This window comes from Mirounga angustirostris, unplaced genomic scaffold, assembly GCF_029215605.1.
Source record: "Mirounga angustirostris isolate CCGP_5_RB_7025 unplaced genomic scaffold, mMirAng1.0.hap1 SCAF_5, whole genome shotgun sequence".
NCBI lineage: Eukaryota > Metazoa > Chordata > Mammalia > Carnivora > Phocidae > Mirounga > Mirounga angustirostris.
Genome location: NW_026991713.1, coordinates 143,138,808 through 143,162,796, shown reverse-complemented (window position 1 = coordinate 143,162,796; position 23,989 = coordinate 143,138,808). Strand labels below are relative to the sequence as shown.

Below are 23,989 nucleotides of genomic sequence, written 5' to 3'. Positions count from 1 at the left end.
AGGACCACATTGTGAGACACGGTGGCTTTGCTCTGGGCAGAGGGCTGTGAGGTGACCAGGGGTGTTGGGAGCACAGGAAGGGCAGGAGTGGCTGAGAAGGATAATGTTGGTGCCAGGAAAGAGGGAGGCAGCTGTCAGAGTCCACTTTATTGAGTGCTGTAGCATTTACACAGGTCAAGGGAGGAGATAGGCCACGGCTAAACAGACCCCCCTCTTCTGGAGTTTCTGCTTGAGAGGGTGAGGATTGGCTGTTCAGGACGGAGCTCCCCAGGCTTCTGAGGCAGGGTGCAAGCCACCCCTCCCTCCCACAGAGCTACAGCAGCGTGGGCTTGCTGGCTGCTCTGTTCCCATCAGGGGAAAGGTACCCACCTAAATGCCAACATAAGGAAGAATGAAGGGAAGGAGCCTCAGGGTGAGCAGTGTGGACGCCCCTGGAGCAGAGTTGGTTCCAGAGGCCCAGGCTGCTCCCAGTACCATGGCCTAATGGCTGCAGGAATGGTGGGCCTACAGCCAGCTCAGCATCTAGCCCACAGAGAGGACGCTACAGGCAGAGGCTTTAGCGTCTGGCCTTTATTGGTTGCTTGTTTTCTCAAAACCAGCATTTAAGAAGAGTCACCTGAGGCGGTAGTTTAGTCACCGGTGGAGGTGGGGGCAGGCCAGTGGTCACTCAGGAGGAGGGCGCCAACGTGGTATGATGGGTCCTTCACATGTAGTACCAGGCCAGGAGGCCAGCAACCAGGGCCACACCAGCGGCCAGAATGAACTGCAGGCCGGGCTTACTCAGCACAGCCAGGGCTGTTCGGAAGGGGCAGCTGCTGCCCTCCAGGGCACCTGTGTGGCAGCACCAACGGGACATGGCATCAGTGGGGAACGTGGACACAGCCCACCCTGGGAGGAGAGTTTGGGACAGGCGAGACCTACCTCTGTCTGGTTTAGCAGCATAGTAGGGGCATTTACGCACATCTCCTTTCCCATCGTGCACGGGGAGCCCGTCCTCCAGGGTCTCTTTGGCCAACAAGGAGCCAGCCTGGTCCAGTTCATCGAATATCTGCAGGAGCAGGGGATGAACAGCCATCACTTGACTGGGTCCACTCTCCTTTCGGAGAAATATCTCTTTCTTCCCCCATGCAGAGGAAGCTAGAACTGGTGAGACTTGCTCAGGAGGCCAAACCAGTAAGTGAGCAGCCCCAATCAGCAGCAAGGACAGCCACACCAACCTAACACTTCTCCCTGTGCTCAGCATCCCACCGCTGCTGACTGTGGTGGCTCTTCCCTGGGCACTGACCAGACAACACAGCCCACAGCTGAAACTGCCAGGGTAGAAACAATGAGGAGAGAACAAAAGCGCTGCCCCAAAACACCCTGTGAGCACTGGCACTTGGCCATTTTCAGTGGCTAGGTATTTTTAGAAAGAATGACAGAGAGGAACATGCGAAAACAGGCCCCAGCAGGGCTGACCCATCCTAAGTGGCCCTTGGAGGCTTGCTAATGTCAGACTAAGCCAGTGGGCCTGCACTGGGGCTGGTGCTGGTGCTTCACTCCCCCCCCCCCCCCCCATGGCCACTCTCCTGGTGCTGAGGGCTGGCCTGGGTTCCAGGGACGGAATCCGCCTCCCCAGGCTTGGCCCCATCTAAAGGCTACTTGTAAACAGAGTTCTGCTTCTCACTCTCCTTGGTTCTCTCCATGAACTTATCAAGTGGAGCTTTTCAGAACCCTCGCTAAAAAAGAGGAAATCCACTCAAGACCAGAATCCTATGGGCAGAGGGAGGGAGGGAGCTTCATTTTCCCAAAACCCTCTGTCCTAGGGCCTCGCCCTCCCCAAAGCAAAAACACACGGGCTGTCTGTCAAACAAAGTGGAGCCATCGCTGGGCTTGCCCTGTGTGGCCTATTTGGTCCTTCCACTTTCTCTCTGGCAGGCTGCAGCTCCTCTGGCCTAATGCACTGACGCCTGTTCAGGCAGCTCTGGATTGGCTCCCACCGTCAGAGACCCCCGCCTCCCCCCCGCTACCATGAGCCCCCAGCAGTACCTGCATGTTGTACTCAAAGGCCCTGTTGGCCTCCTCCACAATCCTCTCTTTGGTCTTCAGGTTCAGGTCCAAGGCATTCATCCTAGCCCGGTACAACTGCTTGAACTGTTGTGCATTGTCCACGTTCTCAAACAGATAGAACTGGGTCCCTTCTCCTGTGCTGGGGAGTTTCAGGGCCCGCTGGGCCACCTTCTTCAGCACCTGGCCCCCTGAGAGGTCCCCCATGTAGCGAGTGTAGGCATGGGCCACCAAAAGCTCCGGCTCATTTTGCCCCACATAGTGGATCCGCTCCACATACTTTTGGGCAGCCTCAGAGCACCGCACCTTCTCCTTCCAGTCCTCACCAAAGAAATACTCCATGTCCTTGGTCAGTGCCTCCTTCCGGTGTAGCTCCGTGGGGAAGTACAAGGGGGCAAAAGCTGGGTGGTCCTTGTTGCGCTCCATTTCCTCCTCAAGGGCTGAATATGTGAAGTAAAGTGCAGTAGTGGCCAGCTGTTGAGGGCAACGGGGGAGACCATGGGATAGGGCTGTCGGCCTTGACCAGCAAGCACATCTCCTGAGCCCACCTGCCCCCGCGTCTGAGGAGCCACCAGTGAAGGCTCCAGCAGTGTGCCCCCATCACCCCAATTCCCCAGAAGCCCATTTTTATACAGTGAATTATTTCACACACTCAGGAAACTTCCATGTTCCTTAAAGGACTGACATGGTGAATTCTTAGGAACATGGATACCTCTGCTTCCTGCACACTACCACTATGCTCTTCTATTTAAGCTTCATGAAAACCACAATCTGAGGGCGCCTGGGTGGCTCAGTTGGTTAAGCGACTGCCTTAAGCTCAGATCATGATCCTGGAGTCCCGGGATCGAGTCCCGCATCGGGCTCCCTGCTCGGCAGGGAGTCTGCTTCTCCCTCTGACCCTCCTCCCTCTCATGCTCTTTGTCTCTCATTCTCTCTGTCTCAAATAAATAAAATCTTAAAAAAAAAAAAGAAAACCACAATCTGATGTCAAAAGAGTGGAGAGTGGGTAGAGAAAGGCCCAGCTTCCGCCTCTGAGCAGTTCCCAAGGGGATCCTCCTTATGGGACTAAGGCCCCCAACCTGACCCTATATCCACAACCAAGGGCACAAACCTTAAACAGCTCCTTCCTGATGTTGCCTTTCAAGAAGTCCTTGACAAACTGGGTGTTTTCTGCCCGGTCATGTGCTTCCTTGGTCCCCTCCTTCAGGAGCTCAGAGAGGTCAGCCATCCTGTGGAGATGGGGGGAGGGGTGTGTGTGTGCGCGCGTGCACGAGCGCGTGTGCATGTGTGAACTAGCCTTTTCCAGTCTCAGGGTGTCCCCCTGCTGAGCTGGAGGCAGAAGCTGCTCAGAAACTCCACTCCAGCATCAATACAGGGTCTTGCCAGAGAGCAGGCAGATGTGAGTTGGCCCCAAGGACTTGGGTGACATGGGGGATGACTGTGGCCTACTCCTTAACAGTGTCCGTGTCTCTATGAACCACCCAAATGAACAATGCTTTGCCTCTGTGGCCACCTAGTGCCTGAGGAAACACACCTCTAATCCCACCACAGCGTTTGCTGGCTTCTCCAGGAGCGGCCAGCCTTGGGGAACATGTCTCGCAGAATCCGTGCTGCTGTGATGGACTGACGGTGTCTGTCCCAAGGCAGCCTTGCTGCCTTCCTCCCACCTTCCACCCACGGCCTCTTCAGGACTACATGGGGCTGGGCCCAGGTGTAGGATCAGAATGAGACGGGTTTGGCAGTTGGAGCCAGGACATAGGTCTGTATCACTTAAAATGACACAGGATGCAGTTGCGCTGACAGGTGCCACAGCCAGTACACAGCAAGGCAAACAACGCATGACCCTAAAGATGGGGGTAGCAGCTCACACGGTCCACACAATCCATCCACCAGAGTGACAAAAACTTGGTCCCTCACGGCCCACCCTCCCTCTGCTGGCTTCTTTAGGAAAAGAATCCTTTATTATTAGCAGTTATTTCAAGATATAAAAAAGCACTTTGTCAGTGACAGGGCTACAACGAGACAATAAGAACAATGAAGAACAGGCTTCGGTAACTTGAGGCTTAGCATGAACTGTCCCTACCCAGTAAGAAAAATCCCTGGAGTCAGAGCTACTCCCACATTCTAAGGAGTGGAAAACACTGGTCAAGGTGCCAGTTTTGCCTAATGACGCTTTTTCAGCACAGAAGACAAAACACTTAGGGTTTTAAGAAGAAAAAAGGATCAGAAATACCATCAAATTCCATTCCTCAGCACTTCTAGCAGTGCCTGACCTGCTTCCTTGGGAACAAAGGGGGAGAATGCTCAAGCAGCCCAGGATGCTGTATGCTGTTCCTCTCTGCAGTCCCTGTCAGGTGTCCTGGGCGGCGGCGGCAGCACGACAAGACCCCGACCACACCCCAGCACCCCAAGCCCACAGGACTCAACGTAGCCAGCCCCCCCCCACTCACCTGGCGTGGTTCTCTTTTTCTGAGGCCCCGGAGCTCTTTTTCTCCGACTCATCCACCCCCTCCGCAGTCTCCAGTTCCGCTGACATCGTTGCCGAGTGTGATTCCTGGGTGCTCACTCTTCTGGTCCTGAGGAGACACAAGGAGCTGGCGATGTGGCGCCCACGGCGCCACTTCCCCCAAACACCTGCCGGTGCCGCTCTCGTCTGAGCCAACATAATGGAGGAGTCACCCACGTGCCTTAGAGTGTTTTCTTTAAAAAATAAAGCTCTGCCATTACTGGGACCAGTATCTGAGCATGGACAAAATTTAAATATGGACAGTGGATTAGGTAATAGCATCGTATTGATATTGAACCTGCTGATTTTTATAAATTGTGCTGTGATTATGTACGAGAATGTCTTTGTTTTAGGAACTGTATCCTGAAGTTTTTAAAAGTAAAGGAGCACACTGTCTGCAAGTTACTGTAAAATGGCTCAGAATGTGTGTGCGCGTGCATATACGTAATAGAGAGAGGGCGGGAGGACATACCAAGTAAAAGCAAATGAGGCAAAATGCTGGTGATGAATTTGGATAAAAGGTGCACAAGAGTTCTTTGTACCATTCTTACAACTCTTCTGTATGTTTGAAATTACAACAAAGTCAAAAGTTACCTAAGACACAAAATAACAACATCACAGATAAAGCTTAGAACAAAAGCAAGCAGCGGCTCTGAGTCGGGCAGCAAGGGCACGTGGGCTGGCCCGTCCCAGCTGTCGCCGGCAGGCCAGCCTTGCGCACAGACCAGTTCGAAAGGCACTGGACAAGCAGTATCAGGTACATGGAGTCCCCCCAAGCAGAGCGGCCCCAGCCTGCCCGACTCGGCCGGGCTGAAGGAGATGAAACAAGCTAGCCAGGCAGTTCCCAGTGCCGCTGCCAGGGCCGAACCTTCGTCAGCCAGGGAAGTAGCGTCTCACAAGGCAAGCTGACCTCCCGCCCCCAGAGGCCTCTATCTGGCAGTGCGAAGGAGCAGCCCATCTGGGGAATCTTCCAGATGAACAGCAGCACAGTTGCACCAGCTACTAAAGGAACTTACAAAACCAGAGCTACCCAATCAAGCCAAGGAAAGAAGAGGCCTTCATTTTCTACCTCCACCAGTACCTACTTATTGAGCATTTTCTACATGTTCCACCCAGAAACAGGAGTCTAGGGGGACAAAAAGTTTAAGTAATGGTCCTTCGAAGGTATAAAGGAGAAAACAAAAACCAACCTCCATCTCACCCCACGGATAAACTCATTGCTAGTATGTTGGTATATATCCTGAGTTTCTTCTAGGCTTGTAATTACATTTTATCTTTTCAGATATTATAATACATGGTTTGCTCGGCACGCTTTTTCTGAACCTTCACACCTTTAGATTTAGCATTTATACAGGGGGATTAATGATAGGAAGGATTAAGTGAGAACGGGGAAGGTAGTGAGGCTTTTAGCACAGTGCCTAACACATGGTAAGCACTAAATATTAGATATTATTTACGTTTGTATTTTGATAGAGGCGTTTTTTAAAATTTTATTTATTTGACAGACAGAAACAAAGCGAGAGAAGGAACACAAGCAGGGGGAGTGGGAGAGGGAAAAGCAGGCTTCCTGCTGAGCAGGGAGCCCGATGTGGGGCTCGATCCCAGGACCTTAGGATCATGACCTGAGCCGAAGGCAGACGCTTAACGACTGAGCCACCCAGGCCCCCCCGCTTTTTAAAAGATTTTATTTATTTGACAGAGAGACAAAGCGAGAGAAGGATATATTTTGATAGAGGCTTAACTGATGTTGTCCTAGAATGCTTAGAAAATAAAGAGCAGAAAGTGAAATGAGCCAGGCAAAGACATACATGGTATCACTTGTATGTGGAACCTAAAAAAAAGATTTAAGGGGTGCCTGGGTGGCTCAGTCGGTTAAGCATCTGCCTTTGGCTCAGGTCATGATCCCAGAGTCCTGGAATCGAGCCCCACATCGGCTCCCTGCTCAGTGGGGAGCCTGCTTCTCCCTCTCCCTCTGCCTACCGCTCTGCCTACCTGTGCCCTCTCTGTCAAATAATTCTTTAAAAAAATAAAAATTTAAAAATAAAAGATTTAAGTCATAGAAACAGTAGAATGGTGGCTGCAGGGGCTGAAGGTGGGGACAATAGGGAGAGGTTGGTAAAAGGGTACAAATTTTCAGTGACAATTAAGGCCTGAGGACCTAATGAACAGCATGGTGACTAGAGTTAATAATTTACTACATAATTGAAATTTGCTGAGAAGTGTAGCTTTTAAGCATTATTACAAAATAATATGTGAGGTGATGGATATGGATTCAATTGTGGAAATCCATAATTATAGATCACATTGTACACTTCAAATATATTGTAATTAACTTGTCAATTATATCTCAATATGCTGGGAAAAAAAAAAAAAAAAACCCAGTATAGGCGCCTGGGTGGCTCAGTCCGTTAAGCGTCTGCCTTCGGCTCAGGTCATGATCCCAGGGTCCTGGGATCGAGCCCCGCATCGGGCTCCCTGCTCCGCGGGAAGCCTGCTTCTCCCTCTCCCACTCCCCCTACTTGTGTTCCCTCTCTCGCTGTGTCTCTCTCTGTCAAATAAATAAATAAAAAAATCTTAAAAAAAAAAAAAACCCAGTATATATAGTAAATGGGACCTTCTCTTGACTCCAAATCAGATATATTCTCATCTCCAATAATAATGATGAACTGTGCAGTTCATTAATGTTAAGTCCAGAATGTGAAGGTAGGTGGTCATCACATGGAGAGAAGAGTATTCAGAGGGCTTCCTGAAGAAGAGAGGGCTTACCCAGGACCCTCAACGACAGACAGCATTTGGGTGAGAGAGGAAGGGCCTCTAGATCAAGGAACAACATGAACAAAGTAAAATGGGACAGATCACAGAGATGGTGTAAGGCTGCCCAGCTATGCATCCTGCATTCTTTTACCAAGGGGCCAAGGTAGACTTTGTCGACTGCAGAATAAGCCCCACACCAGCTTGTCCACACTGACCTCTTTTTACAGACTTTTAAGAAAGAACATCTCAGCTCTATGTCCTTGGTGACCCTGAGAGCCAAGATTTATCCTGGGCCACTCAGCACGCAGGCTGCTGAGAGAAAAGGGGGCTGGATAGGACCTGTGGGCCACCCAGTGGAGGGAAGAGGGCAGAGTAAAAGGTCCCAGAGCCTCTAGACAGGTGGAGGTGCATGTGGCCATGCAGAAGACATACATACCCCAGGCACCTGAAGACTGCAGGTCCCATGCTGCTTGCATGTGAAACTAAAAGTAGGCAGACAAGAACAAGTGCAATCTGGTTGTCTAGGTTACTAGTTATGGTAAGTTAGGTAAACTTCCTGCACCTAATTATCACGCTGCACAACAGTGATTATGTATGTGATTAAATCTGATCATTAATTGTTTTGTTTGATAACTACACACTCTGGGAGGGCATGGTCTTGCTCTGGGAGGGCATAGTCTTGCTGGAGCAACAGGGCCTTTTGCTTATCTTAAAAATACAAAGGGGAGAGGAGCACCTGGGTGGCACAGTTGGTTAGGTGTCTCTTGGTTTGGGCTCAGGTCATGATCTCAGGGTCCTGGAATCCAGTCCCCGCACTCAGCAGCGAGTCTGCTTAGGTTTCTCTCTCCCTCCGCCCCTCCCCCACTCTCTTGCACATGCTAAAATAAATAAATAAATCTTAAAAAAAAAAAAAGGGTAGGAAGGGAAAGCCAGCTTCCATAGATGTCTTCTCATTACCACTTTGTGCCAGTCTCCCTTTGGGTACACTTTCCTCCCACGTTCTTCAACCCCAGTCCTGCCTGAGAGCCCCTAATTTCCTCCTCTCAGCTCAAAGGAGGCCCAACTCTGGCTCCAGAGGGAGGGCCATAGCTGTCTCTTTCACTGGTGGAGTTCCAGAACCCAGAAAATAACAAGTTCTCAACAAACACTTGCTGAATAAAAAATCCAAAGAAGGGGCACCTGGCTGGCTCAGTTGGAAGAGCATGCAACTCTTGATCTGAGGGTCATAAGTTCAAGCCCCACACTGGGTGTAGAGATTACTTACATTAATAAAAACTTAAAAAAAAAAATCCAGGGGCGCCTGGATGGCTCGGTTCTTGGGCGTCTGCCTTCGGTTCGGGTCGTGATCCTGGAGTCCTGGGATCCAGCCCCGCATCAGGCTCCCTGCTCAGCGGGGAGCCTGCTTCTCCCTCTCCCACTCCCCCGCTTGTGTTCCCTCTCTTGCTGTGTCTCTGTCAAATAAATAAATAAATCTTAAAAAAAAAAAAATCCAAAAAGGAAAGGCAGGCAGGCAGTGTTCTCATGCATACTGCCAACAATACGGCACCTGTGGACAACAAAAAGTTATCGGCTGTTGACTACTTCAATAGTTTTATTTTTTAAGATTTTATTTATCTATTTAATTGACAGGGAGAGAGAGAGAGAGACAGCGTGAGAGGGAACACAAGCAGGGGGAGTGGGAGAGGAAGAAGCAGGCTTCCGGCTGAGCAGGGAACCCGATGCGGGGCTCGATCCCAGGACCCTGGGATCATGACCTGAGCTGAAGGCGGTCACCCAACCAACTGAGCCACCCAGGCGCCCCCTTCAATAGTTTTCTAAACTCCAAATATGATTTAACAATTTTGTTTTGAAGGAAAAATAGATACTGTCCTACTCCAATTAGAGGCAAGAATACTAAATCCTTAATGTGAACTAAAAGCACCATCTACACAGACGGGAAGAAGGTTCTGGGGAAAGCTCCATTAGCACATTCAACCCACACAAGTAGGGCCCAGGGAAGGCAGCCTTTGTCCACCTCTGTGGCCTGGTCACTGTTCTTCAAGGGAGTGGCTGTGTGGGGCAGCATGCAGAAACCACCTTGCAATGTCAGAAACAGAATTCACTTCATTCTCTGAAAAGCTACGTGTCCAAACTTGGTCTGACTGGCCTCTACACTTGAATCCTTTTTGTCTTGCAGCAACCACTGGAATCCCTAGAAAATCAGAAGCCAAATCATAAACGTAGAAATTTTCTAGACTTCAACCTCTCATTATCAACAAGCTGCTGCCACACTCCCCCTGGGGTCTGCTTAGGTTTCTCTCTCCCCCTTTTGTTGTTGAAAAACAACAAAAAAACATTCCACTCTGGGAAATACACTTCAAGATGTATTAATAGTAATCTGTAACAAAATGGTAGGTAGCCATACTATGATGTTACAAAAAAAGTCACACAGCCTAACAATACAGGGTAGGATTGCTCGAAGGACCGTAAACAATAGAATCCTGGCACAGATGGGAAAAGTTGATAGGCTGCATCCACTATGGAAAAGTCTACATACACTTGTTTTACCTAAAAGACTCAAAATACTGACTACAAGTATGTGCAAAAGTATGTAAGTAAAAGTGGCACCTGGATGGCTCAGTCAGTTAAGCATCCGACTCTTGATTTCAGTTCAGGTCATAATCTTAGGGTTGTGCGATTGAACCCTACATGGGGCTCTGTGCTCAGCCGGGAGTTTGCTTATGGATTCTCTCTCTCCCTCTCCTCCCACTTGCACACGTGTTCGCTCTCAATCTCTAAAATAAATAAATAAATCTTTAAAAAATATATATATCTATATATACAAAAATGAAAAAACAAAGTATCTAAGTATACCGATAACAGGAAGGTAGTTTGGAAAGGTATAAACACTATTTGCTTGACTTTTTAGCTAATTGGCTCCTTCTTTTATATAAAGTGGCCCAATTCTCTTGAAAAGGGCGGGGGGGGGGGGGGAAGACAGGGAGAGAGACAGAGGAACTGGACCAAGCAAACCAGCTAAGGTAAGATACTGCACTAACTAGTCCATAGGAAGTCACCTGGGCCTTTACTTTGCTCTTACAAATTTCAGAAAGGTCCATCTGCCCTCTGTATTTTAATTCCAGAAAACTGTGACCCTCTGTTTATAAAATCTACCTCCATAACTCCCGTACTAGCTGTTCACCTGACAGGTTTTTACTCCAGCACCAGATATGATAGAAGTAGCAACAATGTCCCATCACCAATGTTCCTTCCAGCAAAGGAAGTTCCTGTGGACTGCCCAGCAGAGCCAGAACACTTACTTCAAAGCCTTTTGTTCCTTGTAAATTGCAGGCTCAAGGCACTAGGGCTCTTGAAAGAACAGACGTGTTCACAACTTTTTTCTTATTATATCCTCCATGGAAACGTCCTACAAACTTCAGAAAGTGCAATGCTGCCAGACAGGATTACATTATCACTTATTCCCCATTTGTTAATTCAAAAAGCCACAGGGGCGCCTGGGTGGCTCAGCTAGTTAAGCATCTGACTCTTGATTTCGGCTCAGGTCATGATCTCAGAGTCGTGAGACCAAGCCCTGTGTCAGACCCCCACTCGGTGGGAAGTCTGCTTGAGATTCTTTCTCTCCCTCTGCCCTTCCCTGCGCTTGTGCTCTCCCTCTAAAATAAATAAATCAAAAAACAAAAGGCACAAAAAAGACTTAATCTATAATAATTCTTTTCCATTTGGATTCTTTTTCTTTGCCCTGGAAAACCACTGAAGAAGGGAGCAGGTTGCTGAGCTCAGCCAGCACTACACAGCAAGGTGGGGGAAGGGGTAAGAAAACGCATGGCAACCAGCTCCCTGAAATTAGAACAACTCTCCCACTCCGGAATTGACAGTGACCAGCCACAGATGCCCACATGAGCTAGTGTTGTTATCCTAATGTGCAGAGGAGGAAACCGCCACAGGGAAGGCGTAAGCAGCTGCTCAGACTCCTGTACTGGGTCGGCCATAGCTCCCACCCCTCCCCACTAAACAGCCTGTGGTTGGGCACCAGGAGTGCCTGCCTGCTTACCAGAAGGCTGTTCCCAGCTCAGAGTTTACTCCTGTATAGCACTGGCATCACATTAATAAGAGGTGATTATTCTTCAGCTTTCACAAGTGCTGTCATCATGTTTCCCCAGTTAAACCAGAAGCTTCCTACAAGACAGATCATCAAAACTCTCTCAGACTCAAGTTTCTCAGAGTCCAATGCCATGTTCCAAATTACTTATAAGTCAGTACCCTGGGCAGTCTCCAACTTGAGCTGTAACTGATGTAGATGCACAAACAGAATGCCCACTGAGAATGCTAGCTAAATGGGGGTGGGACAAGAAAATATTAGTTAAATTCTAAAATACCGGGGGTGCCTGGCTGGCTCAGTTGGAAGAGCCATGCGGCTCTTGATCTTGGGGTCGGGAGTTTGAGCCCCACTCTGGGTGCAGAGATTACTAAAAAAATAAATAAATAAATACCAAATAAAATAATAAAAATTTTAATTGGGGAAAAATTTTTTGATTGGGTATTAGGCCTCTAACTGGTATGTAATCTGGTTTTCTTTCTTCATATCTCCCTCCCTCCCTCCTTCCCTTCCCTCTCTCTCTTTCTTATGGTCTGAATTTTCTACCTGATGACCTGTTTGTGTTTCCCATGCCTCTAAGCTGGCCAAGGCCATTCTCATCCCATAGGGCCCAGTTAGGCTGGGTTCTGCATTTACCCAGATATGTTGTGTTTTCTCTACTGCTCCCCTCCTGGGGCTCCAGAAGGCCCAGGGTCTCCCCTGTAGTCCCTGCCTCAGCTGTTCTCTTCACATCAGAGCTAGGCACTGGCTCCCTGGCCCCCTCTGAGCCCTCTGAACAGGCCTAGTTCAACGTGCACTCCCCCGCCCCGGGAGGCTGCTTCTCACCCAAGTGCCTATGAGGGTAGGCACTCCACTGGCCTCTGCTTACTTTTTCTTAGCCAGCACTAGAAGTAATGAGGACTCCAGTTTCTTTTTTCTTTCTTTCTTTTTTAAGATTTTATTTATTTGAGATGGAGAGAGAGCACAAGCAGGGGGAGCAGCAGAGGGAGAGGGAGAAGCAGGCTCCTCACCGAGCAAGGAGCCCGATGCGGGACTCGATCCTAGGACCCTGGGATCATGACCTGAGCCAAAGGCAGACGCTTAACGGACTGAGCCACACAGGGGCCCAGGACTCCAGTTTCTTTTATCTGAAGGCTTACCTCTGGTCACTGGTACAGGTTCCTTCCCACTGCCCATGGTTTTTTGTGTGTTTTCTACTTTTGCATTCAATAAATACCTTTCAATTGTATACATCTTTGTCTATGATCTCACTTCACCCACTTATATTGTGACATTCAGGAGGGTCACAGTTCAAAAATAATGTATTACCTCTCACAGAAACCATGTTCATTATGTGCCCCATAAATGTTAGAATACAAGAATCCCAGACTCTCTCTTTCCTGGATTATAGGATCTGTTCCTTCTCTATATGCCCTAGAGGCTTTTCATATTTAAGTGAGAGAATACCTGTTCCCATTTACCAATACCATAAATCAGGCCGTGTCAATTCTTAATGATGCCACATAGTCCCATGGGGCCTCAGCAGATATAAATAGATTGTTTACCTAAAAATTCTTTTCTGAATATGTGTCAACATAAAAAGAGTAAATTCTAACATCCTACGTATAAACCCTTTATATGATCTGGGAACAAAGAACCCTAGAGCTACTATTGAGAGAAGAAACCAGGGACAGGAAGGTACATCTCTTCAGAGCCTCCAAATCTCTCTCTATATTTTTCACCTGTAGGAATGAATACTTGCCCAGTGTTCCATACCAAAAGACCACTGGGAGGATCAAATAAGATGATGACTGTGAAAACACTTGATAATAAATGTTAAATTATACAAATGCTACAAAAGGAATTGAGTATGAACCCAGAACTATTTACTAGCTGGTCTGCCCTAAAAGACACTCCAGGTTGAGCTTTTCAAACCTTACTAAGACACCAAGAAACTCTCAAGAGGAGGAAAAAGCCCTGTTCCTGGATGTGGTGTGGACAAGAATTTGTTCTCCTTGGCACGGTTTACAATCCAGCATTGATAAGGGTAAACCCCGCACCAAGGGCCAGTTTTGCATGCCATTCAATGAATGGACATGCAGAAGTGCCATCTGCCTTAGGTAAACAGCCACTTGACTGGCCCTGCTCTGCTCCCAGACCTCAGGGAAGCTGGAATGTAGAGAGGGACAAGGGAGTGACACTCATGGACCTGTCAGTTTACTGGGGCACTTCTGGGCTCCTGCTAACTACTGATTATTGCTATAGACTCAGCTCACCTTTGGGAATGGAAAGGCAACTGGGCCTTGCACAAAGGGCGTGGTCTTTATAGAGTTTTAAAGATTTGGGATTGAGATCTGGACTCCCAATGTTTAGTAGCTGCATGGCTGTAGTAAGTCATAACTCCTTGAAGGCTGAGTCTCCTCATCCATAAATAGGGTAACTCCCTTTGCCTCACATTTTCAAGTGCGCTATAAGGACTAAATGAGCTAATGTGCATATGTTTCATGAAATGTAAGGCTGCCGCAAATGTTGATGGTTTCTTACCGAAGAAGCTGCTGAAGAAAATGAGCAGCTAAGGGGTGCTTGGGTGGCTCAGTCGGTTAAACATCTGCCTTTGGCTCAGGTCATGATCCCAGGGTCCTGGGATTGAGCCCCCACATCGGGCTCCCTGAGGGAGCCTACTTCTCCCTCTCCCTCTGCCTGCCACTCCCCCTGCTTGTGCGCCCTCTGTCAAATAAATAAATAGAATCTTTTAAAAAAAGAAAGAAAAAAGAAAATGAGCAGCTGAGTGATTATGAAACACTAAGATAACAAAATCCCAGTGAATCAACAGATAATTCTGAGCAGGTCATACCCAAGGTCTTCTGAGTTGGCCCTCATTCTCTGGCAGTGCCAGAAAATGGGAATACCTGTTCTTTCCAAGAAGAGACATGTGACCACTGCAGCTAGAAAATCTTCATTGCAGATGCTGGCTGAGTCAGATGCTGGGAGCAGTGGATGGGGGTGAATCCGCTCTAACCCAACAAGGCACCTGGTAAGAGGTGCCTCCCAAAACTCTGAGGAAACCATATCATCTAGGTCAACAGCTTTTTAGTTTATACAAGGAATGGCCTGGAGTCTCCGCTGAACTCTGGTGCTGCCACTCCTTAGGAAATCTTACAACCTTCATCCCTTTCATTTTAATCACTGGGTGAATTCAATCCCACAGTTCACTGACTGGATGACTATTAACCTCTTGATAAAGAGCGAGTTTCAGACAAGGAATCCTGGGAAAGTAGAGGCTCCAGGGACACAAAACTCTTGCATCAGATTTACTAAGCACACATTTGCACATCTGCACAATAAGCAACCCGAATACAAAACTACTACTAGTCCAAAGGCACTAGCCTCTTAGTAACCTCAAAAACTGACCGCTCAGGAAGTCCAAAACTTCTTGGGCAAGCTCTCTTTTTACCGGGGACGGGGGTGTACTCATCTCCAGCATGTTAAAATACAACTGAGCAAGCATTCAAAAGCAGACATTGGGGATGAAACCTGAAGCACTGAAAAGAGCACAGAGTAGGGGCCAAGAGTCTACTGTTGCTGCTGCCAAAGAGAAGTCCTGGTAAAAAGACTTCCTACTATGAATGAAATAAGTATGAGACTCTCCTGTTCCCTGAGTGTCACCCCACCTCATATGAGAGGACCAGGACTCAGGGCTGAGAAGAGGAAGACTCTTTCCCATGAGAAGCACCTGGGGTGGGGGCTGAAGCCCTGACTGAATTCTAAAATGGATAGGACCACATTTTATAAGAATCAAGCCTAGGCACCAGACATCCCACAAGGGCTGGTTTTAGCAGAGGAAATGCTGACATGACCATGAGTCACCCCTAGGTACCATCAAGTGAAAATTATTCCAACTTTGGAACAATCCTGAAAACATGTCCTGTGCCTTAAGTGGAGTCATTATTCCCTTTCACTCAGGTGTAACAGTTGTCACATGTGGCTTCAGCTTCTCTCATAAATACGATGACTACAAACAGCATTTAGGGGTGGAGGGAGAGTGGCTAATTAGGATGCTTCTGTGGAATCTTCATTTTGGAAAATGAGGTGCTATCAGCTCCCAGGTGCTTTCCTCTCTACAAAGAGACTCAACAGAGGCTCAGCAGCACCCCTGTAAGAACAGAAAGTCCTCAAATTCACCCTGGGAGGATGGTAGAGAGGAAGAGCGCCAGACCGAACTCTAACAGACCTGGGCACACCAGACTAAGTCACTTTCAAGCAGTGTCCCAATGACGAGGAAGAAATGAAGATTCAGAGATTTAAGTAATATGGCCAAGGTCACTTAGAAAGTTAATAATGGAGTTGGGACCAAGTCCTTCCTGAATTCAAGTTCATTCCTCCTGTGTCCCAGCTAACATGCATGTGCAATTAGTATGATGTCACCACAGAATACTAGCAAAATGGAAAATGAGGCTATATTACACTGCATTTACGTGTGCAATGGAAGGGTTTCCTAAACCACTGAGTGCCATTTGTTTTTTAGTATGAAAAGTTAGCTCAATCCTATGATTTCTGAGAAGTAAATGCTCAGCTTCCCATTTGAAGCTTCAGAAGCTGGTGCTGCCCATCCCACAACACTCACCTTCACTTGCTCAGATTACACGGCAACCCGAGAAGATTGTTCCCTGACGAGTCCTGCTTTTGTTGACTAGCAGGGCAGGCCAAGGCTGGAGATAGCTGGTCCCAGAGGCAAGGACAGCACCTCTACCACTCAGTGCATGAAGGGAAGCAGCCAGATCTGCCAGGCCTTGGTGGACAATGAAGCCAGAGACTCATGGCATCCCTGCACCAAGGAGAGGTCACAATAGGATCTGCACATCTCTATAGCATCTATCACCATAGTAACTACAGAGAAATAGAAGATCTGGTTTCAAGAATCTAAAAGCATGTTCTCCATGTGCTGAGTGTTTAAAATCTATTCAGTCCTGGGGTGCTCGGGTGGCTCAGTCGGTTAAGCACTGGACTCTTGGTTTCAGCTCAGGTTGTGATCTCATGGGTCGTGGGATGGAGCCCCGCTTCCGGCTCCACCCTCAGCAGGGAATCTGCCTGGAGACTCTCTCCCTCTGCCCCTCCCCGCCTCATAAATAAATAAATCTTTAAAAAAAATCTATTCGGGGGCGCCTGGGTGGCTCAGTCATTAAGTGTCTGCCTTTGGCTCAGGTCATGATCCCAGGGTCCTGGGATTGAGTCCCACATCGGGCTCCCTTCCCGGCAGGAAGCCTGTTTCTCCCTCTCCCACACCCCCTGCTTGTGTTCCTGCTCTTGGTATCTCTGTCTCTTTCAACTAAATAAATAAAATCTTTAAAAAAAAAAAAATCTCTTCGGTCCCATCTTTGCCAACTAAAAATATATGTCTAACTTGGGAACAGTAGTGCAATGGATATGAAGTATGTCAACATAAACTTCATGTAAGATTAGGAACTCCACAGGCCAAGATATTGGTCAATCTAACAAGGTGGTTCCTATATCTCACTTTGGACCTGTAAGGGATCTTACCATGTTCCCACAGGCCTACAGAGTTAGGTATTATTCCCAGGCTTTTTCACAATGACTGCCTAGATTCTGACAGCAGGGGGGAAGGGGTGGGTGAGTGGAGTGGGGGCAAGGAAACAAGCCCAGCCTCACAACCGGTAACTCCAAGAGGCTGGCTCCATCCTACAAAAGCTTTGTCTATGGCAGCAGAGGACCAGCAACAGCAGCTATTGGGACTTTGTCTCAGAGTAAGGAGTTCAGCTTTCCCAGTGAGCCCTACCTCCACTGGTAGAGGGGTCAGGGGCACAGAGCAGTCTAATAGCAAGCATATGCATACAAGTCCTTTCTGCACAACACAATGCTGATATGCTGATGTGACACGGGAGGAGGCGAGGCAACGGCTGCACTGCATGGATGACCTGTGGCAGGCACCCAACAAATGTTACCTGAACTGAGCTCAGCCAAGAAAGAATCCACTGGCCACACAAGCCAAAAGGAAAAGCAGGGAAGTGGTTAAGGCCCAAGCTCTAGTCAGGCACTACTGAGAACAAAGCTTGGTTCTGTCACACACCAGCTAGGTGGCCTTGGACCGGCTACTTCTCAGAATCTCAGTTTCTTCACCTGTAAGGATAGTAGTAACAACTCTGCAAGGTAGATATGAGAATTTAATGAGATAAATTACTTATAGAACCTCAACATATTGTATAATGTTAATTGAAGAAAGTGTCCCTTAAAGTTTGAAGTTAACGAATGTTCTCATATACTTTTATTTTTATTTTATTTTTCTTTAGATTTTATTTATTTATTTAGTCAGAGAGAGAGAGTAAGCAAGTGCACAAGCAGGGGGAGTGGCAAGCAGAGGGAGAAGCAGGCTCCCCGTTAGCAGGACCCTGGGATCATGACCTGAGCCAAAGGCAGACACTTAACTGACTGAGCCGCCCAGGCAACCCCCCATATACTTTTAGACAAGAAATGGAAATACCCCTGTCTCAATGAAAACCCTTACAGGCAACATCAAATCTGTACTGGGGTCCCACACTTTGTGTTGAAGTCTCACTGTGAAGAACCTCTGTTTTCATTCTGATAACACTAGATACCAAGAAAGGAATAGAAGAATCTTGGAATTTCTAACAAAATAAATTTTGCAAAGGATCTAAAGGAAGATGATCACCTAAGTTCAAACTCTTTCAGGGACACTCTGAACATGAGTTAGATGAAGGTCCCCTTCATGCTATGGTCAGGGTGGAGGACAGGGCATGTTGTTTTCTTTAGAATAGCTCATCACTATAAATAAAGGTTTAGGTAACTGAAAATTTTACTTGACTTTGTGATAAATCTGATTTGCACTTATATCTCATGACACTCAATCCCCAGCCCAATCAATGGTTGTCAGTTGGGGACCATTCTGGCACACACCTGCCCCCATAGGTTATCTGGCAATGTCTGGAGACATGTTTGGTTGTCACAACTGGGGGGTGGGCCATTCAACTGGTATCTAGTGGGTAGAGGCCAGGGATGCGCTCAACACCCTACAATGCACAGAAAGCACAAACACAAGTGCAGGTATGCACACACATACACACGTGCACTCACAGACCCACCACCACCACAAACCATTATCCAGCCCAAAATGTCAATAGCACCAAGGTTGAGAAACCCTGCTTGAATCTCAGAAGCAGCACTAACGTCATTCAAGAAAGGACATGCATCTAATACTCTTCTTATCCCTTCATCAGTTTACAGAGACAAGATGAGATTTTAGCACTATGCTTCACACTGTTTGTCACACCTTTATCAAATATCCTTTACAGAGATTTCTTTTTTTTTTTTTTTAAGATTTTATTTATTTATTCATGAGAGACAGAGAGAGAGAGGCAGAGGGAGAAGCAGGCTCCCAAGGAGCAGGGAGCCCGATGCGGGACTCGATCCCAGGACCCTGGGACCATGACCTGAGCCAAAGGCAGAGGCTTAACCATCTGAGCCACCCAGGCGCCCCCTTTACAGAGATTTCTGGGGAAACTGAATTTACACCAGAAAACAGAAGAGGCTGTTACTAGATAGGGCAACTTGGCACTGTCCACAGATGACAATGAAAGGGGTCACAGTACCTTCCTGGGAATAGGACTGATTTGTATTTGGATCACTAGGAGGCAAAACCTTTAAAGCTCAGTAACAAAGCCAGGTAGAGGTGAAGCCCCTGAGAGTACTGACTTCTTTGTGGAATGGAACAAAATACTGGAAGAAATCTAATGATCATTTATCAGTCTGGTGCATGACTGACAAGCAGGCTAAAAATCAGAACTAAGTTTTATTACAAGGCCTGCAATGGCTAGCTGTATTATAGGACTTTCCGGAAATTCCAACATCTTCATTTATAAAACGAGAGGCAGGCGCCAGGGTGGCTCAACCAGTTAAGCATCTGCCTTCAGCTCAGGTCATGATCCTGGGGTCCTGGGATCAAGCCCCACATGGGGCTTCCTGCTCATCAGGGAGCCTGCTTCTCCCTCTCCCTCTGCCCCTCCCCCACCCATGCTCTCTCTCTCTCTCTCTCTCTCTCTCTAATAAATAAAATTAAAAATAAATAAATAAAATGAGAGGCATTCCTCAGTAAGGTGCAGGAAGGATGGTATTTAACATGACGAAGAGCAGGAAAAACTGTGGGCTTCCCCCAACTGTTTCAGCCAGAGCAGCTCCCCTATTCCTTGCTACTCTTCCTTCAAAAATGGGGTTGTGCTACTTCTAAAAACAAGGTATAGAAAACAATGAGCTTGATGATCTTGGAGGCCTGGTATTATATTAAGAGTTACCTAAACAAGACTTATGATCTATTATAGCACTCATATCCCATTACATTTTTTAGTATTTATTTATTTACATTCCAGATTATTGCTCATTTACCTTTTTCTCCTACTGCCCAACACAGGGCACCCAATCAGGGTTTGCTGAGTCAATGCATGATTTCCAGAATTTGAGGTATTCTCAAAATTAAGGTATTCTCAAAGAGCAGATGACAAAAATGAGCCCCAGAGGGGTGCCTGGCTGGCTCAGTTGGTAGAGCATGCAACTCTTGATCTCAGGGTCCTGAGTTCAAGCCCCACATTAGGTGTGGAGCCTACTTCAAAAAAAAATAAAAAAAAAGAATCCCGAAAATAAGAAAAATGGCTGGCTAATGAGTAAGCATTTTTACTACAGAAATTTCTACTGATGGGGGTGAGGGATGAGATTGGCCATGTCGGAGAACCAAACATGTGATGCTTTGTGCTCAACTAACAGTTTCATATTTGAAGAAGAAATGTTGCATTGCATTGGTTTTAGGGACTGTGAAAGCCTCATTGGAAGCAGAACACTGCCTTATGGCATCCTCCCCGCTCCCTGGGGCTTTCTTTTTAAAAAAATGGATTGGCAAAATTTTAATAGTCAAAGTAACAAATGCTTGCTAGCATTCCTTCACCCCAGGCAAGCACCAACCACCTGACACTTCCTGATATCTACCACTGTAAAAACCCTTTGTTCCTCCAGCTGGCTTTAGAGAGAAGGGATACACAGCAGCATTTTCATGTTTGTTACTCTAGGGAAGGGGTAAACCCAAGCAACAGCTGTAGAACCTCCTAACAAGCCCATATCCTGTCTCTAAGCACATTTTGGAGGAAATACACCAAGGAATAAGATTATCATTATTACCAAGGGAAAAAGCAAAAATGCTACAGTGATCACAACTTACTGAAAGAAAACAAAGAAACAACAGTTTGCCACTGTAAAACTGAATAACTTCCTTTTCCATGAGGCAGCCCCCACAAACTACATGAATTAAAGATACATGAAGTGGGTGCCTATAATTCCCAAAAGTTCCCAAGAACTGGTCAAACATCATTGTCTCTATTAATCATTATCAAGAAAAAATTCAAATAGCCCAGAACATCTACTGTTGCCTAAGGACATGATTAGGCAATAATGAATGAATAACTTTAGGAAAAAAGAAGGTAGACAAGGTGGGGAGGGCAAATATTCAACAATTTATAGGCAAAGAAAGGCAGGGGACCATGTACTCCAGGGTTCTATGAGGTATCTCAGCCCCCCCACTTTTTTTTAAGATTTTATTTTTATTTATTTGAGAGAGAGAGAGCACGTACACACACACACACACACACACACACACACGAGCAAGAGAGAGGGGCAGAGAGGGAGGAAGGGAGAGAATCCCAAGCAGACTCTGCACTGAGCACAGAGCTCCATGCGGGGCTCAGTACAACCCTGAGATCATGACCAGACGCTCAACCAACTGAGCCACCCAGGCGCCCCTCAACCCTTTTTCTAAACCAAACCCTACACAAAAGGCCAATACATAAAGCAAATACAGTGAGTGGAGCAACCACAGTTAAAAGTGGTGACAGGGGGCACAGGACTGGCTCAGCAGGTAGAGCATGTGACTCTTGATTCTCAGGGTCTTGAGTTCAAGACCCATGGTGGGTGTAAAGCTTACTTAATTTAAAAAAATAAATGGAAAATAAAGCCAGGCCAGGTACTCAGGAGCTCAGCTTCTCCAGCATCCTTAGGAACTCTGAGCTCAGCCTAGTTTGCGGGCTGCGGTCTAGGGAAGCTAGGTCATTTGCTTTGAAACAGATGGTTTCCATTTCCTGCTGCATGTGCTAAGTGACAGTGGTTCTAGGGCAGTCTCTTAGCCTAGTGCTTCCAAGCAACAGAAAGAAACTTGTCCTGGATTAGCCACTGTTCGTGGACCTGCCCAGGGCTTTCTGGCTGCTGCACTAGGGCTCCCTATACTCTTTCACACCTTGTTTCCAATAGTCCAGAAGCTTCTTGAAAATGTCCTGACCTTCCAAAAAATCTGTGGTTTCTGTGTCCTCAATTCACCCCATCCCCAACACTCTTACTTAGCTCTAATTCTGTATCCACTACACTTGATTCTAAGGTCCCTGAGGGCAGACCTAGAGCCTTAACCACACCAGTAAGGGAGGGTGCATTACCTGCCCTGTTCCTGAAAGATTAGACCACAACTTCTGTGGGAACACATTGTCCTTTGCATGAGCACTCATGCATGTCCCATGACAGTGTTTGGTGAAAGGCTGTTTACAAAGGAATTCTATGGTTTGTCTCTAATCTTCCACTCAAATACTTCCTCATCTGAAGACAGAAATTCAGAGACATGCACTTCTGAAGATGGGTAGGGAAGGGTATTTGCCAGAACAGAATATAATCATTAACCTTTTTTTGGTTGCAAATCCCTTTTGAGAATCAGATGACAGCTGTAGACTCTCTCTCCAGGATAATTACATATAAAAAATGTTGCCAGTGACATTCCAGAGCATCCACAGGCCCCTAAAGTTTACCCACAGACCCAGAATTCAGGTTAAGAATCCTCATTCCAGCAAAGTCTCTTTACGAGAGACATTCTCATTGGAGTATGTTTTCAGTGAGACTCTGAGTACTGATTAAAGAGGGCTTCCCCCTTTCTTTGGTTGCCTTCTTTTCTCTTAATATTCTTTCACCTAACCCCAATGGGTTCAGTTCAAGTTCTTCAGTCTTTTCTGTTTCTCGGCACTTCACTTCGCTGACCTCCCAAAATACTGTGTCGGAATGACAATCATAAACCTTACAAAGAAATTTTACTGTTTCGAGTTTCCCCAAGGTGACAGCCAACTCCATGTGAACAAGGACTGTGCTGGGTTTGTTGTTTTGCACACCCCCTCAGTGTCAATACTCCGCACACCACAGAGGCAATACATACTGCCTAATACGCAGATATCACTGCTTTTTTGCCCTTCTACTTTTAGGCATTTGCACTTGAACGTTAACTTTAAAACTGGACAATATGCCCTAGAAAAGCCAAATGCAAAGGCAAGAAAGAATAACCTACAGCAGCTAGTCACTCCACTTTTCTCCTTCTGGGTCCTCTAGTATGATTTTGCAAACACAGAGAGCAAGACAAATATGACACTGAAGACACACACTTGGAAATTTCGCTGTAGCTGTCAAAAAAAAAAAAAAGTGTGTGGTATAGGAATGGAGTGTTTTAGAAGTTATTTTCTAGGGGGTACCTGGATGGCTCAGTCAGCGGAGCATGCAACCCTTGATCTCGGGGTTGTAAGGTTTTTTTCCCCCTAAAGATTTTATTTGTCAGAGAGAGAAAGAGCGAGTGAGTGAGAGTGAGAGAGCGAGCGTGCACAGCAGAAGCAGCAGCAGGCAGAGCAGGCAGAGGGAGAAGCAGGCTCTCTGCTGTGCAAGGAGCCTGACACACTGGACTTGATCCCAGGACCCCAGATCATAACCTGAGCTAAAGGCAGATGCTTAACCAACTGAGGTACCCAGGCATCCCTTAGGATTGTAAGTTTGAGCCCCACGTTGGGTGTAGAGATTACTTAAAAAATTTAAAAATCTGGGGCGCCTAGATGGCTCAGGCATTAAATGTCTGCCTTCGGCTCAGGTCATGATCCCAGGGTCCTGGGATCGAGCCCCACATCGGGCGCCCTGCTCGGCGAGAAGCCTGCTTCTCCCTCTCCCACTCCCCCTGCTTGTGTTCTTGCTCTCGCTAACTGTCAAATAAATAAATCTTAAAAAATAATTTTTTTAATCTAAAAAAATTAAAATTATTTCCTAATTAGTGGGATACCTGCTATTACTAAACAAAGAGAAAGCCTGACTCTGCCCTTGCCTTCCGAAGAAAACCAAGGTAGTAAAGGTCAATAGTTCACTACATCTGCATTTTTTTTTTTTACAGATTTTATTTATTTATTTGACAGAGAGACACACAGCGAGAGAGGGAACACAAGCAGGGGGAATGGGAGAGGGAGAAGCAGGATTCCCACTGAGCAGGGAGCCCGATGCGGGGCTTGATCCCAGGACCCTGGGATCATGACCTGAGCTGAAGGCAGACGCTTAACGACTGAGCCACCCAGGCGCCCCCACTACATCTGCGTTCTAATACTACCTAGACTCCTTTCCCAACCCACACACAGTTTTGCTCACCAATTCTTTCCCTTCACCTGCATGCCCTCCTCCAGACTGCCCTGGAAATAATTCCTCATGACAACAGTTCCTCTGCAGCAGTGTGTAATGGTCTTGCCAGAGAGAAGAGCAGA

General features: G+C 47.1%; 1 protein-coding gene across 3 annotated transcripts in view; it reads right to left on the bottom strand.

Moving 5' to 3' along the window:
* Positions 1–132: 132 nt before the first annotated feature.
* HMOX2 (heme oxygenase 2) overlaps positions 133–23,989 on the bottom strand; it is a 29,953-nt gene continuing 6,096 nt past the window's right edge. The window contains exons 2-7 of one of the 3 annotated variants that reach the window (XM_045874861.3): positions 11,358–11,482; positions 4,497–4,622; positions 3,158–3,275; positions 2,029–2,520; positions 922–1,048; positions 133–831 (exon numbers count right to left, since the gene is read on the bottom strand). In XM_045874861.3, the coding sequence (XP_045730817.1) occupies positions 704–831; positions 922–1,048; positions 2,029–2,520; positions 3,158–3,275; positions 4,497–4,582 (951 nt within the window). In that variant the 5' untranslated portion in view covers positions 4,583–4,622; positions 11,358–11,482 and the 3' untranslated portion in view covers positions 133–703. Of the gene's footprint in view, positions 832–921; positions 1,049–2,028; positions 2,521–3,157; positions 3,276–4,496; positions 4,623–8,570; positions 8,748–11,357; positions 11,483–23,989 lie in introns of those variants that run through there. The other 2 variants (XM_045874860.3, XM_045874863.3) reach the window with 2 other exon arrangements.